The 20626-nt window shown below is 36.8% G+C and overlaps 2 protein-coding genes across 4 annotated transcripts; one reads left to right on the top strand and one right to left on the bottom strand.

Annotated features, from left to right (window-relative positions):
• Nucleotides 1-8488: 8488 nt before the first annotated feature.
• LOC121990645 (transcription factor TRY-like) lies at nucleotides 8489-9433 on the top strand. 2 transcript variants are annotated; one of them, XM_042544750.1, is made up of 3 exons: nucleotides 8489-8953; nucleotides 9019-9106; nucleotides 9203-9433. In XM_042544750.1, exons 1-3 carry the CDS (start codon nucleotides 8905-8907, stop codon nucleotides 9321-9323), a joined length of 258 nt encoding a protein of 85 aa, XP_042400684.1. In that variant the 5' UTR covers nucleotides 8489-8904; the 3' UTR covers nucleotides 9324-9433. The 2 variants fall into 2 exon arrangements, with proteins under 2 accessions (XP_042400684.1, XP_042400683.1); XM_042544749.1 differs by having other exon boundaries at nucleotides 8524-8953; nucleotides 9016-9106.
• A 2694-nt stretch (nucleotides 9434-12127) lies between these two features.
• LOC121989394 (abscisic acid receptor PYL8-like) lies at nucleotides 12128-18762 on the bottom strand. Of its 2 annotated transcripts, XM_042543416.1 has the most exons (4): nucleotides 18378-18761; nucleotides 17860-18075; nucleotides 12579-12811; nucleotides 12128-12471 (listed from the first exon to the last, which is right to left on the bottom strand). In XM_042543416.1, the coding sequence occupies exons 1-3, from the start codon at nucleotides 18558-18560 to the stop codon at nucleotides 12596-12598; spliced, it is 615 nt and encodes a 204-aa protein (XP_042399350.1). In that variant the 5' UTR covers nucleotides 18561-18761; the 3' UTR covers nucleotides 12128-12471; nucleotides 12579-12595. The 2 variants fall into 2 exon arrangements, with proteins under 2 accessions (XP_042399350.1, XP_042399349.1); XM_042543415.1 differs by having other exon boundaries at nucleotides 12128-12811; nucleotides 18378-18762.
• Nucleotides 18763-20626: the final 1864 nt, after the last annotated feature.

The raw sequence follows: 20626 nt of genomic DNA, 5'->3' as shown, positions 1-20626 counted from the left end.
CGGAGAATTCAACGATGCCAAGGAGCTTTAGAGCAAATTGGCAACAATCCATGAAGAACCCTCCACTGTACCGAATCAAGAGGAATCCAAAGAGGGTGACTCATTGGAGCAAGATCAAGAGGAGGACTCCGAAGTTGAGAGATGCTCAACTTCCGAAGAAGAGGAAGTCCAAGAAGCTTCATCCTCAAAGGAGTGCAATCAAAAGAGCAAGGAAGGAGCATATTCCTTGTTTCATGTACAAGAGGATGAAGAAGAAGGTGAAGCCTCCACCTCTAGGATTGAGGGGGAGCAATCTTCATTGACACCGGAGCAAGAGCAAGAAGAATCCTCCACATCCTGGTCAAGAGAAGATGAGGATGAAGAAGCTTCCACCTCCGCAAGTCAAGTAAAATCGAATGGAGGAATATCTTCGGATCAAGAGGAAGCTTCTACTCCGGATCAAAAGGAGAAGATGCCACCCCTACAAGGAAAGGTATAAACATTTCAATTAATAATAAAAATCATATCATATGCTTTGAATGTAGGGAACATGGGCATTACAAAAGTAAATGCCCTAAATTGGTCAAGAAGAAGGGCCAAGTGGCACAAAAGGGCAAGGAGAAGCCCAAGGAGACCATCCCCGGGACAAAGAAGAGCAAGGAGTACATTGTGTGCTTCTTGTGTCAACAAAAAGGGCATTACCGAAGTCAATGCCTCAAAGGGAAGAAGATAGTCAAGGCTCAAGGAGGCACTAGTCAAGGGGGAGCCTCCAAGGTAAAGAAGAAGGTAACATTTATTGAGCCCACCTCTTTACGTTATGGTAAAAAACATGATAGTTCTAATTTTTATCATTTTAATGCAATTTACCATAAGAATAGAAAGCATGAGGGCATTAAGGAAAAGCATGTGGCCCTACATGCCAAGACTACCCAACCTAAGGTTAGGAAGGTAGATAGACATTTGGGCAAGAACACTAAGGATAATAGATACAAGCCCAAGAATAAAAATGCTCATGGATCAAATGAAAAATCAAATACTAAGGACTTAGTGAGGGAAAATCAAGTCTTGAGGTCAAGACTTGATAAATTAGAAAAGACCCTAAAAAGATTGGAAAATATCCTATTAGGGCAAAATGAGCATAACCTAGGTTTAGGGGTACAAAAGCCATCAAATGGTCATAGAGTTTTGGGATACAAACCCAAAGCAAAAAAGGATGTGCCTAGTTATCATAGGGTTCCATATAGTTATGGAACAAACCCTAAGTCTAGATGTCAAGTCAAGGATACAAGGGAAGATATCCCTAGAAGTATCTTTGCAACCAAAGTGACTAAGACTTCTAAGAAGTCTAAGAAAGTCACTAACAAGGTCACAAGGGAGGCTATCCCTAGAGTTGACCTAGAAAATGTGACCAAGGCTTCTAAGAAGTCCAACAAGATCACTAGGAAGGTATCTAGGGAAGTTATCCCTAGTGAGTACCTAGAGCATCCAAGAAGCACCAATAGGTGTTGGGTTCCTAGGAGCATCTTCTCTACCCCATAGATGGGTTAGAGAGTGTCAACTCTGATTAGAAGGGTAGTTAACCCAACTTTGAGGAAATTGACACTCAAGGAGCATTTTCAAGGTTTTTGTTAACCTTTGAAAATGAAATGAAATTATTATTTACTCCTTGAAAGAGTAAAATGTGCCTAATGGTGGAAAAATTGATTTTATCTTAAAATGGCATAAATTGGGAAAACCTAGAGAAATACCAAGTTGGGATTTTGGTATTCTCCTAGAAATTTAAGGCAATCTGGGCCTTAATTTATGTGATTACTCTTGAGGAAAAATGGAATATGCCAACATTTGAGGATATGCTTAATTTTTAAGTGGCATAAACAAATCAAGAGAAATAGAAATGTCAATTTAGGTTTTGACATTTCTTTGAAGCATTTAGGGCAATCTAGGTTAAACGTTTTAAGTTAAAACAAGTGATATATTTTGAGTTATCTAAGTGGTTAAGGATACTTAGAAAGGTAATCTAGGTATATTTTATTTATGCTAAACCTTGCCATGATTGTTTGCCCATCATATGTCATGACATCATGTCTATTTTTGCATTCATATTTTATTATGAAAAATCCAAAAATACCATGTCATGACATTCATACATCATATAGTTATAGGATATTTTCTTTTGAAAATTATTTCCTTTTGATGTATGTCATAACATAATCATGCATTAAGTTTAATTCCTTGTAATTAAGGACAAATAACAATTAACAACACTTATTAACAAGTGACATCCTAGGTGGATGTCTAATATCTCTAAAATACCTAGATAGATATGCATGATCCCTAGAATAGGGCAAAACCAAAATCTCACATCTCACAAGGACTATAAGGTGACTTGTATGTGTTTTAGTGCACATTAGATACAAGTGAGATGTTAGGAAGATGAATAAAACTCAAGATATTGATTTAGTGCATTCTTTTGAGTTTTAGGTTCATCAAAACACATAGTTATGTGTTTTCCTATCATTGGGAAAGCTAATGTACAAGTCATGTGCATTAAGCCCAAGGAATGTGATGGGATATTGGTTTTGAAAATTATTTTAAAAGGCTTTTGGAAAACCTTGGTAAAGGCTATCTTTTGATAGTAATCACCATTGAATAGTTAGACACAAACTTGAAGAAAACGCTAAAGTTTTAGCAAGTTTTCAAGCTTGTGTCAATCTTTGAAAAACATGAAGTATTTTCATAGAAAACTATTTTTCCATGATAATATATGCCCTAAACAATGTCTACACAAATTTTCATGATTTTTGGAATTTTGTAGAATTTTCTAGGGGTTTCTGAAGTTGATTGAAATTGAATTTCAGCAACTTTCAGACCTCAATCGATCACCCGATCGATTGAAGGGTCTCAATCGATCGGACGATCGATTGAGAGAAGACTTTCTGCGAACAGAAGCCGTCTGGATCGATCCACCGATCGATCCAGCCCTCCTGAATCGATTCAGCAAGGTTCAATCGATTGGAACCCAACTCCAATCGATCCAAGTTACTGATTTTGGCTGGGAAGGTCTGATTTCAGCATTTTAAACCTATTTTAATCTAGGTAACCATTTCTAACCCCTCAAAATACATTTGTATACATAAAAAGGGTGTTTTCATGTTGAAAACAAGGCTGGATTGGTTAAGGAAGACTAAATTGAAGTTTAGGTTGAGGTTTGTTTCAAATTTTGAACATTTGAACCTCAAAACTTCTAAATTTGGGTTCCTAAAGGTTTAGGGACTCCAAGTCATTGTTGTTGCAATGACAGAGGTTACCACCATGCCTTTAGGGGGAGGGACTCGTTAAAGACATGAAACATTATTTTTTTAACCTTGGAGGGTGGTTAACCTTCTTTAGAGAAAATGCTCATGAATGAACATTTGAACTTGAAATGGGGAGTGGATATCCTCATTATTTCAAGTGGTATTCCAAGTGGTTGAAAAATGCTCAAGGTCGGGCATTTGTCTACATTGCGGGAGAATGTAGGGAAAATGAAGGGTATGAGACCTTCATTATGATGTTGATTACAACCTTGAGAAACTCTTCAGGGGGAGAGTTTCAAAAGGGATAAAGGTTCAACGAGTGTAGTTGTAACCAATGATGAGTATCTCTTCAGGGGAAGAGATAGTGTTTGTTTGATGTGTGCCAATAGGGGGAGAATGTATGGTTTAAGTTAGGCCTTCACTACCTATGGGGGAGGTCATAGGGGGAGAATGAAGGGAACCAACATTCATACTTTAGCATGAAGAGAGTTAAGGCTATGGGATTAGCTTAACTCAGAGTGATCCTAACTTAAAGGTATTGTCAAACATCAAAAAGGGGGAGATTGTTGGTGCAATATCCCTTAGGTCAAGATTGACTGAGTTGACCAAGCTTGAGTCTTGGTCATAGTTTCGATGTTTGACAATACATGGACAATGCAGGTGCAGTTGTTCATGTGGGGAGATTCTGATCAGGGAATGATCAGTGTGGATGAAGAAGAGTCAAGTAGGTTACCTGACTGGGAAGTCCTAACTGGAAGGTTAGGAAGATGGAAAGCCCTAGTGAGTGAATCTAGGCAGATGGAAAGTCCTAGTGAGTGAAGCTAAGCAGATGGAAAACCCTAGTGAGTAAAGCTAGGTGAAAGTCCTAGTGAGTGAAGCTAGGCAGATGGAAAACCCTAGTGAGTGAAGCTAGGTGAAAGTCCTGGTGAGTGAAGTCAGGCAGATGGAAAACCCTAGTGAGTGAAGCTAGGTGAAAGTCCTGGTGAGTGAAGCCAGGCAAGGGAAAATTCAGATGGATCAAGGATGATCGAACATCTAGTGTTGGGAAGTCCAAGTAGGTCAAAGGATTGACTGGATACTTGGCACGAGGAAATCCAGATGGGTCAAGGTTGATTAGACATCTGGTGGAAGTCCAAGTAGGTCAAGGGAGTGACCGGATACTTGGCACAAAGAGAAAAGTCCAAGTGGGTCAAAGGCATTGACCGGACACTTGGTGAGGAGTCCTGGCAGGTCAAGAGAGTGACCAGATGCTAGGCATGATGTACCAACAGGTCAAGGTTGACCGGATGTTGGTTTGAGAGGTTTGGTAGTTGGTTTTGGGCAAAAACCAAGAGCTGGATCGATCAGTGGATCGATCCAGGCTTTTCCCAGCGAACAGAAAGCCTCTGGATCGATCAGTGGATCGATCCAGAGGTCCCAATCGATCAGTGGATCGATTGGGACGCTGCTGCTTCGCGCGATAAGCGCTGGATCGATTGGGACGCTGCTGCTTCGCGCGATAAGCGCTGGATCGATCCGTGGATCGATCCAAAGCCTCCCCGATCGATTGGGAGCAATCCAATCGATCGGGATCCGACTGTTAGCGTCGATTTAAGCCGCAGGCGTTCATTTCCTTCGGCATCGCTTCCACGACAAAGCTCAGATCTCTCGCCAGCTTCTCCACAACGCTCTCAAAGCTCAGATCGCCAGTTCTTGAAGGATCTTGGAGGTTTTCCAAGTCAAGAGGCGGATCAAAGACAAGAAGAGAAGCTAGGGTTAGGGTTTTCTGTACTCATTGAAAGCTTTGCGCTTGTATTTTGTTTCCCTTTCCTTCTTCTTGTATTGAGAGTCTTGTAGGGCTTCTCCGCCTTCGGTAGTTACCGAAAAGGAGGGTTTTATTAGTGGAGGGTGCGTGAGTATGTGTGGATCCTTGGACTAGTCACCTCTTGTGAGGTGGATACCAAGTAAACCAACCTTGTTAGTGTTGTGTGGTTTGTTTCTTGTATTTCCGCTGCACATCCTTGAAGAAACAAGCAACGACGAGCACCTAGCACGCGACGAGCTATTCACCCCCCTCTAGCTACTTTTCGGTCCCAACAGCAGAAACTTAGGATCACAAGAAGTCTAGCAGAAGCCACAGCGAATGAGAAGGATGATATGAGAAAGGAGCCAATGAGCTCAAAACATCTGAGGGACGAGGAGCTGCAGAAGAGTATATTAGTGGAGCGAGAATGACACACATAGTGCATTTGAGGGACGAGAAGCGAGGAGGAAGTCTGCTCGAGGAGAAGGTCAGAGTTGGGTTTGGTTAAGCTCAACTCCGGACGACCGGAGTATATCCAAGTGAGCGGAATGAAGAATGGTTAATGATGAGATTGACCACTCGACTGAATAGTAGACTGGAGGCGCCTTAGATGAACATTAGCTGAGGCGCTTTAGATTAACTCAAGGTGGCTCGAAAGAGATTGGAGCTATTACCGTGGAGATAAACAATGGAGTCCCCATTAGCTGCACTAAGGCGCCTCCATCGGAACTAAGGCTCCTCCGATGAACTGAGGCGCTTCCTTTAGCCATATCAACCAAACATGAGCAAACGTCATTCTGTTCAAGGCACCTTAAATTGCCACACCAGCAAAACGGTCATTTCAACCAATGCACTATAAATATTGCCCTAAACCTAGTTGTAAAGTAATACACTTGTACTTTCATTTCCATTTCTGTTATGTCAAAGTTTGAGCTTCCAACTGCTATAAGGGACTTCTTTGCCTCCGACCTTGTCAAAGAAGGAGATCTTTAGTGAGTTGTTATTACCTTGGATTAACAACCTCTCCGGTTGTAAATCAAGTAAAAAGTCTGAGTTTCTTACTTGATGTTTTTTATTATTTGTTTTTAAATAATTAGTGTATCCTTGCTAGTTCAAGAGCAAGAGAAATAGTTAACTTTTATTGCAGGCTATTCACCCCCCACTAGTTGGTCCACTCGATCCAACATATGTTTCATTGAATAAAAAATTCATGTGGAAATATGCCCTCAAATTTACATAGTATAATAGGAATGTCTATTTCTAATTGAAGCACATCAACCATCATAATAACCCTCAATCTCAAATATTTGAAAAACATATTCAATTCTTTAAGTTCTTACAAATAATATTAGGAAGTAGGTCACGGAAAACTATTAGAATAAGTTTTTACATAAACACATGACAGTCATGACTCTTCATTCTAAACATTTTTAATTTCTTCATAGTTACGTATCAAGCCATATTCAAGGCATACCCATCAGAGAATTAGATTTATTTCAACTAACTACATAATGTCTACTTACTTTCTTTGTCCAATGTATAGCAAGTCATTGGAAATTTATTAGTTGTTTCATTTTTTGATGTAACTCAGGTCTATTAATTAATTTATTCAATTTCTCGTATGATTTTGCTATGTCTTTAGTTTTACCCATAACATTCATCACAGTATTAAAAAAAGTATTAATTTTTTTTAATATGCATCACATCTAAATTATGTTGAATGAGCAAATACTTTCAATATGAGAATTTTCAAAATATGCTCCATTTTTTCCAATCACACTTGCACATCCTAATAATATATTTATTTAAATCATCAGAACTCGTATGAGTTTCTAGTTCAAATTCATAGTTTTCTATTTCTTCAAGGATTTCCTCTCTTGACTTGATTATGAGCGGAAGTTTTTTTTGACCATTTCGTTCATCATGAACTCTTTCTTATTTTGCCTGAAAGGGTGCTCTAAAAGTAAAAAATTTACGATAATTATTAAACTAAAATATCTTCCCACTACAAGATAATGTTCAATATGCATCTGACTCTATCTTACAATGCGGACATACAGACTTATCAATCGTACTTTATCTTGACAATATTGAATATGTTGAAAAATCACTAATCGTCCATAATAAAGTAGCATACAAGGTAAAATTAGTTTTATACTTGCAATATCATAGGTCTCCAACTCTAGCTACATTCTATAATTCTTTCAGCTTGACAATCAAAGCTTCATATATATATTAATCTTTATCTTTTAGATTATTTGAACATGGAATAAACATAATAAGGAACATGTATTCATCTTTCATGTACATCGATGATGATAAATTATACGGTATTAATATGACTGATCAAGATGAATATTATTATTTAGATTGACCAAATGACTAAAATCCATCTATTGAAAGTCTCAGTCTTATATTACATGATTTCATTGCAAAAGAGGAAAATATTATATCAAGATATTTCCATGTAAGAGAGTCAGAAGGATAACACATTATATTTCTTTGTGTACATGCTCATGATGTCACCTTATGTGGCTTGATATACGGAAGATCTATACAAGCGTTGAAGTCTAAGAGTTAAAGGGATATTATACATTCTGCATTCAATAAGTTCACTATCTTTATTCCAAAAGATCATGCTTTATATAATAATCAATCTTTTTTAAAGACAAATCTAAACCCCTAACATTATTAAACGTGCATATACTTTAAATTTAAATTTAATTAAATCATTAAAACTTAATACTAACAATAAATAATCATTCATCCTATATCTAAAATCGATGCAAAAGAAGATTGTCTCCAAATAAAATGCCAAAGCTTATGCAAATCAGCTCAAATAAAGAAGCCTACACAAATAATATTATAAAATCAATAATCAAATAAAAAACAAATAAAAGAGTACATAAACATCAATCAAATATCAGAATTAGCTCGTCCACCCGATCTCCCGACCAAAGATATCACGGGGCTCACATCCCGTGGGCATTGCCCACTCATTCGCGCGCCCAGGCGCACACTCCTGGGTGCAGCGTAACAAGTTCAGTTAAATAATAATTATGTATTTAAACGCTATGTCAATCCAATCATCGATAGACTTATAGTTGGAGCAGGTCACACCATCCAATCCAATCCCATCCACGCACAGTCCTGTCATTTTGTCTCTCAGTCCCCGCGTTTGACTAGGTGGTAAACGATAAGATGTATCTGTAAAGTTTAATTTCGAATTATTAGGGGTATTCTTGAATTGATTTGATGGGTAAAATATAAAATTATATCAGAATAATTAATTGGATTGTAAAATCTAAATTATCTAGTATAAAAAAAACATTGAAAAAATTTCTGACGTCTCTCGGACCTGCCAGGATCGGAGTAGTATTGCCCTCTCAACCTCATCCGACAAGCACGGTCCTCATCCCTCTAAACCACATTTCCTGCTCACTTTACATCCTCCGATTGAGCCTCGATCCCGCAGGATCTCTGCCAGTGACTCACCTCCCACACCTAAAAATGGCACCCATCCGAAGAAAACCAACGAGGGAAAAAAAAAGAATAAATGAAAAATAAAAAACATGCAACTACTCGTCCGCTGAGGGCAGGCTTTGGCTTGAAATTACAGCTTTTCGCCACCCTCACCTGCCGTTCTTTCCCCTACTTGCCTCCCTCTCTCCGCCCATTTAATTACCTTGTTCAAAAGCCTGCACCACCGATCTCTCTGTCTCCTCATCCATCTTCGGCTCTTCTCTCCCACCTACTTTTTTTTTCCCTTCCCTCGAACGCTATATATTCACCGGGCAATACACTCTCTTCTCTCGATCGTATACGTACTCTGTCTGGGCCTTTGCCATGGAGCGCCGTCGCAAGAAGCAGCGCAGGTCGTCCAACGTCTCCGAAGGTGAGCTTCTCCTCTGTTCGCTCAACCATGTAGCTCTCTCGAATTGATTGGTGAGTTTTTAGAAGAGGTGAACAGTGCGGAGTGGAAGTTCATCAGCATGACCGAGCAGGAGGAAGACCTCATCTTTAGAATGTATCGCCTCGTCGGCGACAGGCAATTCAGCTCCTCCTGACTCTGTTAATTAGTTTATTTTTTTTTTCCTTTTCTTCCTTCCTTCTCTCGGAATGAATAATTAAGTTTGTTTTACAGGTGGGATTTGATAGCAGGGCGAGTGCCGGGTCGAAAACCTGAAGAAATCGAGAGGTTCTGGATCATGAGGCATCGTCAAGAAGCCTTTGCCCGTTACGCTAGTCGTGCAAAATATGGGTAGCGAACTGGCCGGGATGTAGATTCTGTTAGCTCTGAATTGTTTGATGGGTGGGTCGGTGTGTTTGTTTGTCGTTTACTTGGGATTTGATGAATAATTTAAATCTTGAGCTATGAGAATGTACGAGCCTGCTGCTCATTGTTGTTAGATGCGTCCAAGAAGGAGAGCAGATAAGCTCAATAATTTAAGACTCGACTCAATGGTTGAGTCTTTTTTATTTAATCTATTTTATATTTTTAAAATTTAAATTTAGATAATAAAGTAAGTGAATAAGTAGGTTAGATGGTCTGATTGAGTCGATTTGATGAACTAGTTAAGAGGACTAAGGAACAAGCTACTTAAATTGATTGGGTCGGGCGAGACCATGAAGATTCCAAGTAGACTGTAGAGACAAAGATGAAGTTTTAAACCAGAATAGCTATGTATTTTGTTTGTTTTCCATTTTTTACGGGACTAGCTTCCTCTTAAGGGGTATCTAATAGAGTATCACAATGCAAGTTGCCTAAGCATGGTAAAAACTGGTAGACACAAATAATTTAATACCGGAGATTTATAGGTACTAAGTTGAAATAACCTGAGCACCCACTTTCGGCTGTGCTTCGTGAACTCCACCAAGTACTGATGGTCACGACGAATTGAATGACACCCGAATGCTATATCATTACTGAACGTCAGCGTTTCACTTGGCTGTTTCGATTATTCTGCTTGGGCAAATTTTACCCCGACCGGTCCGGTATTTGTATGCGCAGGTCACTCTCCCTATGCATTTGTTCACATCCTCAATGTATGTGAATCAATATAAATCAACAAAAATGTCAAGAAACTCCCAATGTGAGACTAAAGTCCCATGCACAATAGAGCTTCTTCTCTTCCTTCTCTTCTCCATTCATACTTATTCAACAAAAGTTATATTTGGAAGACTATGAAAATAATACTATGTGGCACACAATAAATTTATGAGATCTTATATGAAGTTGGACTTGAAGAGCAATATCATCAAAGGAATCAAATCTAGAAGAAATTGGACTTGTGGGTTATCGTAAGTTTTTCTGTTTGTGTATTATTAAATTTCAACTCAAGTAAATCTTTATTGCAACTGAAAATTACAGTGAGGAAAAGAACAGGATAAATGGACCCAATTGTTAACACATGACTTGTTTTGTTGTCTAAGTCCTATTTCATCTCCGAATGATTTTAGGGTGATAAAATATTCATGAACAAATTAAATTTAGAATTGATTAATTTATTTATATTCGTTCAATACAAACAAGATCAATTAAATAAAAAAAATTTAAATAACTTATTAAATTAAATCAATAAATTTGAATATATATATGTTCAATTTATTAATATTTATGAATAATATTAGTGAATAATATTTATGAATAAGGTCCATGAATAATATTTATGAACTATCACTACAAGAATATTCTCTTACATCGATGGAATTAACGACTGAATTATATTCGATTGCTAATTTAATAATCAAATTAATATTTTGATTGTTATTATATATATAACGAAATTTATTTCGATGGCTAAATAAAGACCGAATTATATTTTAGTCATTAAACCAGCGACCAAATTTCGATGACTAATCTAAATATTAATTCCGTCGCTAAAATCCAATACCAATTAATAACTAATCCTTATTTTAGCAATTCTAAGTTTCCTGGCTAATAACAAAATATATTTTTCTTATCATGCATGAAAGCTATTTTTCCTTTGTAAAGACTATTTCACCCCTCATTTGTTTTGTTCCTTAAATCAAAGTTCAATTGATAATGAATATTCATTATTCATAAATCTTTGTCAATCATTACTCAAAACCTCGACAAGCAAGTTGACTGCATGAGAAAGCTAGTGTTTCTGATACTAAGCCATTGTGAGTTGTCCTGTGGCAATGGCGAAATCGCTCGTCTCCAGCGTTCCTGTCGCATCAGACCCAAGGTCATTACGAGGGAAATAAATCATAACATCCTGAGCAAGTATATGGTAGGTGGGGTGAGTTGCACAGGGACCGGGGATTTACGTCCTGACTACCCTAAGTTTCGATCCCGCGACCTCATGTGACAAGCATCCCACCACATACCAACTCGGATGACCTGTGGGGTCACCATTGTGAGTTGTCCTACAGAGTGTTGTGGGGCTTCTAATAATGTTTTACCTAGTTTACCACTGTCCTGAATTAAAAATCCTGTGACAATATGACAAAATGATAAGTAGTAAAACGGATAAAATCGACATGGAAACATAAACAATGAGACTCGGAGACAGTGGACAAAAGACAGCTATGTTACTGAAAGAAACAGTGCACGGGGCCCTGCAAAATGAAAAAGTAAACAGTGTGAGACACAGAAAATGAACCTATTTTAACATTCTCCCCTATTCTGATTCCTCATCTTGTTACAAAGCTATCTACTGGCCACTCTCAGCAGCCGGTCTCATCTTGACTGCTTATTTGTCCTTCAGTGTTTAAACAAATAGATGCTCCTCAGAATATGTTTTGAGCTGAACAGAAATTTTCATTTTAAAAATATATGATAGCAAAATATGAAATTTGCCATCCCAACAGCCCTACGAGGAGATAAATCAGAAAATTATAATTGATCATTATGAGAACTTTTTTTCTTCAATTTTACAGAGATTCAAACTCTTATCTTATGATAGTAATTTTACTCTGTACTAATCAACTAAACTCTATCCCATAGCTTCAGCAAATGGTTGCTCTTTCTCATGAAGGCTGTCAGATATCATCAAGAAACTGGGGAAATGTGAGTCAAACCCAAGACTACCAAAAACACCCAAACAAAAGTTGCAAACATAATTATTGTAGCTATTTAATATAAGTACACAACAATAGCTTCATATTACACTCTCCCCCGGCTCTTAAAAAAATGAGAAGATGGTGAAATATGTACAGAAATATCAAAAAAAAAAATTATAAAAGTTCTAATGATATGCGACAAATATCAAGTCTTTACCATCCTCCATCTACTTTGGCTAACTGCTACTGCCACGAAATGGTACAGCTCAAATACTTGCTCATATCTTCGTAACTCCATGGCCTAAGAACCATGAGCTTTGCTTCACATTTGACTAGGATGGCTGCAATGGGAAAGTTCTGATGGCTTACTAGGCAAAGATATTCCTGAAGGGAAGGCTAGTGTAAAGTGTTGGACATGAAAGTAAAAAATCTAGCACATAATATCAAAATCTGCAACTATCTCAAAGTCTACAAGTGAACTCAGTCTGCACCTCCATGCATTCATGTATCAGAGCGCATTGTACTCCGTCTGATCTTGAACTGCCAAACGTTCTGATATCACAGCCAAAGACTTGAGATTGCATTTGATCAAAGCCTCGACAAAAAAACAAGTATCGTCTTTAGTGTTCCCTTCAGGCACATCAACTATAAATGACTCTACAACTAAAGTCCCTTGTCCACCATCAAGAATCTCAGGATGCACAGTTAGCACCGATGAGTAGTTCTGGACAGAAAAATGAAGGTGGATGATTCAGAAAAGAGATAAAACCAACAATGAATTTATCAATGTACATGCAACAAATTGTATAAGCTGGGATGGAGCACATACATTGCAAGGGCATTCACATTCATTAGTCTCCCACATAGATAAGTGTGGTGATCAAACATGTCTATATAGGGTGTCTCCCTCTCAAGGGATTAGTCATTTTAATTAAGATAGATTATGCTCAACCTCAATTCAACACAATATCAGCATGTATCCAGTAGATCAAATGGGGGACAAAGGAAAACTGTGCTATTTAAACGTTACGTCAGCCTAATTATAGTGGAGGACAAATGAATGATCAAGCTTACCACATGCGTATAATCAGAATCACACAAATGTAGTGTTTGAATTCTCAGTCATTTCAAATTATCAAAGAGTTACATGGGCTAATTCAAAAATAAAATAAACCAAAATTCTAGCATAGACTATGAATAATAAGCACAATAATAGTGTGGAATTTTATCACTAATTTCGTTGTTATCATCCAGCCATGTTTATCTCTCTAATTTACTTCCTAAAATTGTAACAACCCCTATGAAGGCATAATAGAAATAGGAGATAATTAATTTGTTAATGAGAACTAATTTAATATGTCTGCCAAAAGGTACCATTATTGCCGGCCCCAAGCCTGGATAAAGGAGAAAGGTTCTCTTAGGTTGTCAACCATCGTTAAACTATGAGAAATGTTCAATGAATGAATCCATTAAACTATTGTGTTAATGCTATGTTATTACCCGGAAGGAACACGTTGTAGGGTCCGACTGTAATGTCTGGGCAAGGACCGTTACATCTTCAGAACTCGGGTGTAGTACTAAATATGCAAAAGTTCGCGTTACAGGGTTCGACTGTAACATATTTGCAAGAACCACTATATCTCTATGAGAACTTAAGTGTAGTGTTAAATAGGCAAGAGTTCTCACACCAGTTGAATAATAACATATATTATAGGAAAATTAATAGTTTAATATTTGGAGCATGGAACGTAGGAACCCTCACTAGTAAATCAATGGAGGTAGTAGATGTGAAGATTAAGAGAAGAATTAGTATTTTATGTGTACAAAAAACAAAATGGGTAGGTGAGAAGGCAAAGATGATACACAACTTGAGTTTTAAGTTATGACACATAGGAAAAAGTAAAATAAGAAAGTGGATATTGTAGTAGATAGTTCATTAAAGAATGAAATTGTAGTAGTTATAAAAGATGATAGAATTATAGCTTTTAAAATAATAGCGGCGAAAGAAATTATGAACGTAATTAACATATATGCACCACAAGTAGGATTCGATGAAGCTACCAAATCAAGGTTTTGGGACAAACCTAGATGAAGTATCATAAAAATATTCCGTCAAATGAAATAATTTTAATAGGAGGTGATCTAAATGGGCAGTGAAAATAAGGAATATGAGAGGGTATATAGGGGTTATGGGTTTGGAAAGAGAAATGAAGAAGGGAAAATTATATTGGATTTTATGATAGCATATGACCTTATATTAGATAATATGTTTTTTTAAGAAAAGAGAAGAACATTTGGTCATGTTCAAAAGTAGGAATAATAAATCGTAAATTGACTTTCTTATCGTTAGGAAGAGGGATAGAAAGATTTGTAAAGTTTGCAAGGTCATCGCTGGAGAAAGCTTAACTATCCAACATAGGTTAGTAATGTTGGATATACGTCTCAAGCATAGTATCAATAGAAAGAAAATATATACAACTCCTAAAATTAAGTGGTGGAAGTTAAAGGATGAGGCAAAATATATTAAGGAGAAGGTAGGAGTATAGGCATTAGATGAAATATATGGTAAATCTAAAATGACATGGGATAAGATAGTATTAAAGTTGAAAATAGTAGCTAAAAGTGTACTAATAAAAAGGACATGCACCACCAAGTAAGGAATCTTGGTGGTGGAATGAAATAATACAAGAGAAAGTGAAGAAAAAATGAATAACTTATAAGGAATTATATATTTGTAAAAAGGAGGAAGACTTAAAAAAATATACAATAGCCAAAAAGGAGGCTAAGAAAGTAGTAAATGAAGCAAAGAATAAAACTTTTGAATGATTATATCAAAAATTGGATACAAAAGAAGAAGAAAGAGACATTTATAGAATAGTTAAAGTGAGAGAAAGATAAGAGATCTTATCCAAATAAAATGTATTAAAGATGAATACAATAGAGTGCTAGTAAATGATGAAGAAATAAAAAAATGGTAGAAGAGGTATTTTCGTTAGAGGACCAACTTAACTTAAGTAGGTCAAATGAGTATAGAAATTTAAGTAGGTCAAATGAGAATAGAAATTTAAATTTTTATCATAGAATTCAATTTTCAAAAGTAGAACAAACTTTAAATGAGATACACAATGTAAAAGCTATTGGACCAGATGATATTCCGATAGAGCTATGAAAGTGCCTCGGGAAACAAGGTATTGAATGACTTATAAAATTATTTAATATGATATTGAAAATGAAAAAAATGTCTGATCATTGGAGGGTAAGTACTCTAGTCCCCTTATATAAGAACAGGAAGACGTACAAACTATAGGGATATTAAACCAATGAGTCATACATGAAACTTTGGGAAAGAGTAATAGAAAAAAATTAAGAAGACCAAAGTGTCTAAAAATTAATTTGGATTTGGATCTGGATCTGGATCTGGAAGGTCGATAATAGAAGTTATACATCCTCTTAGAGAACAAATTGAAAATATTAAGAGCAAAAACAAGATCTATACATGATATTCAGTGACTTAGAAAAAGCTTATGATAGAGTCCCAAAGAAATTATATGAAAAATTCTAGAAAAGAGAGGTGTTAGCATAATATATATTGAACTAATTAAGGATATATATGAGAATATAACGACCAGAGTAAAGACTTCAGGTGAAGTAACTGAAGTATTTCCAACAAAGATAGGGTTACATCAAGGATCAACTCTAGGTCTCTATTTTTTTACACTAATTATGGACGAACACACTGCACACATTCAAGACATAGTACTATGGTGCATATTGTTTGCAGATGATATTATTTTGGTAGATGAAACACGTGAATGAGTAAATGCTAATTAAGAATCTTAGCGAGAAACACTAGAAGGGAAAGACTTTAGGTTTAGAAAAATAAAGACAGAATATATGGAATTTAAGTTTAGCAATATTAGACATAATGAGACAATTGTTAAGATAGAAGATGATGAGTTGCCTGAAACTGAGAGTTTTAAATATTTAGGATATTTTTTATAAAATAATGGAGGGATTGAGAGAGATATCATACATAGAATATAAGTAAGATGGTTTGATCCTGTCTAAAATCGGGAAAGATAGTGCGTTGGGTAGGTGGCTTCACGGTTGACTATGAGAAGACTTTTGAGCTAACAGCAGAGGGTGCCAAACGATCCTGCGTGTCAAAAAGAATGTCGAGGGAAGAAAAAGTCAACAACCGGGCCAGGGGGGTCTCGGCGCAGACATTCTAACGCTCAAGTTAGTCAAGTGATAGAAAGAAAAAGAATGCAGTGAACAGTAGATAGGAATGAACTCTGAGTGTGTAATGTTGCGTAGTGTACCTGCGCCTTTAGCAAGAGACCCCTTATATAGTCTCAATTTTCCTCTGTGTATGAATATCGATGCATTTCCAAAAAAAGGACCGACCATTTTGACATTCTGACACCTTTCCAAAAATAGACCCACCACCTCTGCACTTTGCAGCGTGGAAGCTTTCATCGCAAAGACTGCATAGGGAATATTCCTTTGATTCTCTGACAACCGTTACACAAAACGCCAAAATGGAATATTAGGTCATTAGGTTGGTGGACCATTAATATGTTCTAATGGTAAGTCAATCGAGTCGCCTCTATCGCTCGATCAGACCTCGTTGCATACAAGGTCAAGTCGGTTAAAGAATGATGACCCTTTCAAGGGCTCGGTCTTCGCTCGGAGTCTCTGCTCGTCCAAAAAGCCCGGCCGAGCCATGTGCTTAGCATAGCCAAACCACTCAACCGAGACGTGTGCCCGTGTCAACCCCGAGTCACCCAGAGGACTCGACTCTGAATGATACTAAAACAACTCGAGGTTTCATCGACCCTGAGGGACTCGGGATCCGATCGAACCAGAGGTTCGATCGGCTATACCACCCTGCCGAAACATGTGACCATGCTAGCACCGAGTATTGACCCCTCCTTAACTTTGACCACCATGTCAGCCAACTTTTTTGACTTTGTCCTCGACTTCGGGGGCCCCACATGATTCGTCGTATCATGGTTGAAATGGAGAAGAGGAGTGTTTTATGTGATCGTAAGTACCTCTAAAACTTAAAGGAAAGTTCTGTAAAACCGCAGTTAGACCTGCTATGTTATATGGAGTTGAATGTTGGATTAAAACTCGAACACATGAGCAGAAGATGAGAGTTACAAAGATGATGTTAAGATGGATGAGTGGTCATAAGAGGATGAACAGAATAAGAAATGAGAGCATTAGAGAGAAAGTCAGAGTTGTATTTATTGGGGGAAAACTCCGAAAGGCACATTTAAGATAGTACGGGAGATAAAATTTATTTAAGTATAGATGATGATATAGTAGGGGATAGAGCACATTGACGTAAAATGATTCATATAGCCAACCCCACCTAGTGGGATAAGGTTTTGTATTGATAAAAGGTACCATCAAAGTTGATAAGGTCATTTGTATGTCGAGATTTTGGGAATGAAACTCGTCTGTACCCATAAATATGTACTATTAACTGATGGCAGCACCTCAAACATAAGCTATCAAAACCATCTACTAGAAATTTGTTAGGTCAAAGAACCACTTGAGAGGATATTAATCACTATGGTTTCTTTTCCTTAAAGAGCACAATGATACATATATGCTAATTCAAGATGGAGCAGCCATTGAATAATTCAGGACAACTCGTATATTACTTCACGTGTATGATGCATACGCCAAGCAGGTGGACAGAAGAGTAGAAGCATGATGAAGGAATTCTAAGAAAAACTAAAAGTGAGAAGATTAGAGTACCTGAAGCCTATGATCACCCCCAACAATCTTGATGCCCAGGATGTGTTCGTTGTCATCGAGCTGTTCTAGCCTTTCAGTGCTGGTGGTAGCAGGAAGCCCTGATTTGACGTTCACTTCTCGCAAACACCCTACTGCAAAATCCCCCCGCATGATGCACCTGCTCACAAACGGCTTGTAGCTCTGTGGCTGATCAAATCGCCTCACTAAGGACCAAACCTGACACAAGAGCCGAATCGAGTCACCACCAACCTAGACAAATTTAAAATTTATTTTCTAGAAAAAAAAAAGAACTTTTGAATCGGCTCGGTTTCAATTCAACGCAAGCAAGAAACCAGTGTTCGTACAAGAAAGAGCACAGTTCTTGCGAGGTTACGAAACTATAAGGAAAAGAGACTTATTCCAACAATCAATCAAATCAAGGGCAGAAATAAAATCTGATAGCGAACAAAAAGAAGAAGCTAAAATCCAGAGCACGCCAAGAACCAAGGAAGCGAGAAAAAAAGAGAAAGAATCTCAACGAGCTGGACGGGGGCTTTGATGTGATTGACGACGGAAGAGCTGCACTGATTCTCCAGGGGTTCATGCCGATGGAACCGTCGGAGGCACTCCGCCTCCATGCCGGTGCACCGGGCCGCCGGCGCGTGCATCTCGTCGGCGAGCCGCCACGGACCTCCGACGGAGTTACTGTTCTTCCGGACCATTCTGCACCTCCGGATTCCGATCGCACCTTTTGATTCAAGCTCTGAATCTGATTGCCATCTTCAATCTCAAGATCGGATGAACAATGCCGTTTCCTTTTCACGCGATCATGTAATCTCTCTCCCAATCCTACTCGCTGATAATAACCAAATAGCCACCAGACCTGAGTTTATAACAGAATTGCCACTGGACGGTTTGGAGGTGCCGCCGGCTTATTATTACGAGAATCCAAATTAGTGGGCCGTTTAAAATATTATAAAATTTAGGAGGATGTTTAATTCGATTCCTCCACGATATCGGAGGATGTTTTGAATGTATACATATTGCCACCAAATTTATAAAGGGCAAACATTAAGAAGAACGTCCATATTTTTTTAAGAATTAACAAACCACGTCTTTGTTTTTGCTTTTTTTTTTTAATAAAAAACCCTTCATTCTACCCGTAATTTATATATAATTAGTTAAATGTCTTCGATGGTATTATTAATAATTATTTTTCACCTTTAGTTTTCTTCTAAATCCTAAATTGGGGACACGTATTTAACATATTTAAAAATATTTATAATATAGTAATTATAAAATTGTAACAATTATAACATGAATCTAATCTAGCTGTTATAATATTGATTTAACTTGCTTATTTATTATTCACGTTGTAATAATAATAAAATTATTACTAGTATAATATATATGTAATAACTATGATTATATATATAAAAGTATGATGATTTTTAAAAAAAAATGAGATGTCATTTTTTTACTTTTGTCCATTTATAAAATATATTTATTTTAAATGCAGTGTCATTTTATTGGGAATATAGAACTTATTTTTAAAAATAATAAATTTATTAATTTTGAGGTTTTTTTTATGTTATATGTAATATTGGACATCAATTTCAGAGTAAATTATTGAGAGTAATAATATAATCTACCACTTATGAGAAGACATCAACAGTGACTCGCACATGTAATAGTTGTGGGTGTTGACAAAACACCGACCTTATCCATTATATTTTTTTAATTATCAAATTGGAGGAATCACATATAATTCTATGATATAATAATTTAGGAGTAGATTAGAGGAATCGAATAAAAGTACCTAGTGGTTATTTTAATAATAGACCATGATGATAGCCATATAAAATTTACAAATGACATTATTTTATGTGTAGTGTCAGATAATAGAGTGATGTGTTATTAGATGGAAGATTGGCTTACTTTCGGTGATCCTTGCATTTAATATGTTGGAAGTTTTTTTTAGCTCATTTGATATTGCGTTTATATCAATTAATTTTGAGGATGATCGATTCAATCCTATATAAATCGAAAAATATTTATAGTAGTAATCTATCAGCCCAATATTTTTGATCAACCTCCTATTAAGGAATTAGAAAAATTCATCTATTAATTCGTCGAGACTCAATTTATAGATATCTAATAAATAAAAAAATACGGAGGATGTTAAACACTACACTTAAAAATCATTAGGTCATCTCATCATATCATTCAACCTATGGTCTTGAGTGACATTAACCGGAATGTTAGGCTAGGGCACATGACCAAATTAGACAGTGCAAATATGGATTCCGAGGCCTATAAATATATCCAAATATAAAAGAAGAGCTTTTTGTTCTCTTACAGATAGTGTCATGAGAGAGAAAAAACAACGAAAAGAACAAAGCTCCATCATTTTGCACCTAGTCCATCATCACTTTTACCATCCATCTCAAAATGTACCTTGCGTGATATCCAGAGACACCAATCGACAACAAAATACTTATTAAATTTTTATCATCCCTCATGCATTAGTTACTATTTAAAGATAAGATCATCCGTGATTTACCTCTCTACAAATTAAATAACTATGGAATTAATTATGTGGGATGCCCGAAATCAACATAAAATCTTTTGCTACCAGAGAAACACATCTTATTTAGGCCTAGACTCTAGCATAACTCATTTTTTTTATTACTTATATAAATTTTTTACTTGGTCAACTAAAGCTTATTCTTTCCACATCCAAAATCGAGCGCACCTCGGTTCAAGCCCACCTCCTCCCAGCTCTAAT

This window comes from Zingiber officinale, chromosome 6B, assembly GCF_018446385.1.
Source record: "Zingiber officinale cultivar Zhangliang chromosome 6B, Zo_v1.1, whole genome shotgun sequence".
Lineage (NCBI taxonomy): Eukaryota > Viridiplantae > Streptophyta > Magnoliopsida > Zingiberales > Zingiberaceae > Zingiber > Zingiber officinale.
This window is presented reverse-complemented; position numbering and strand designations above follow the sequence as displayed.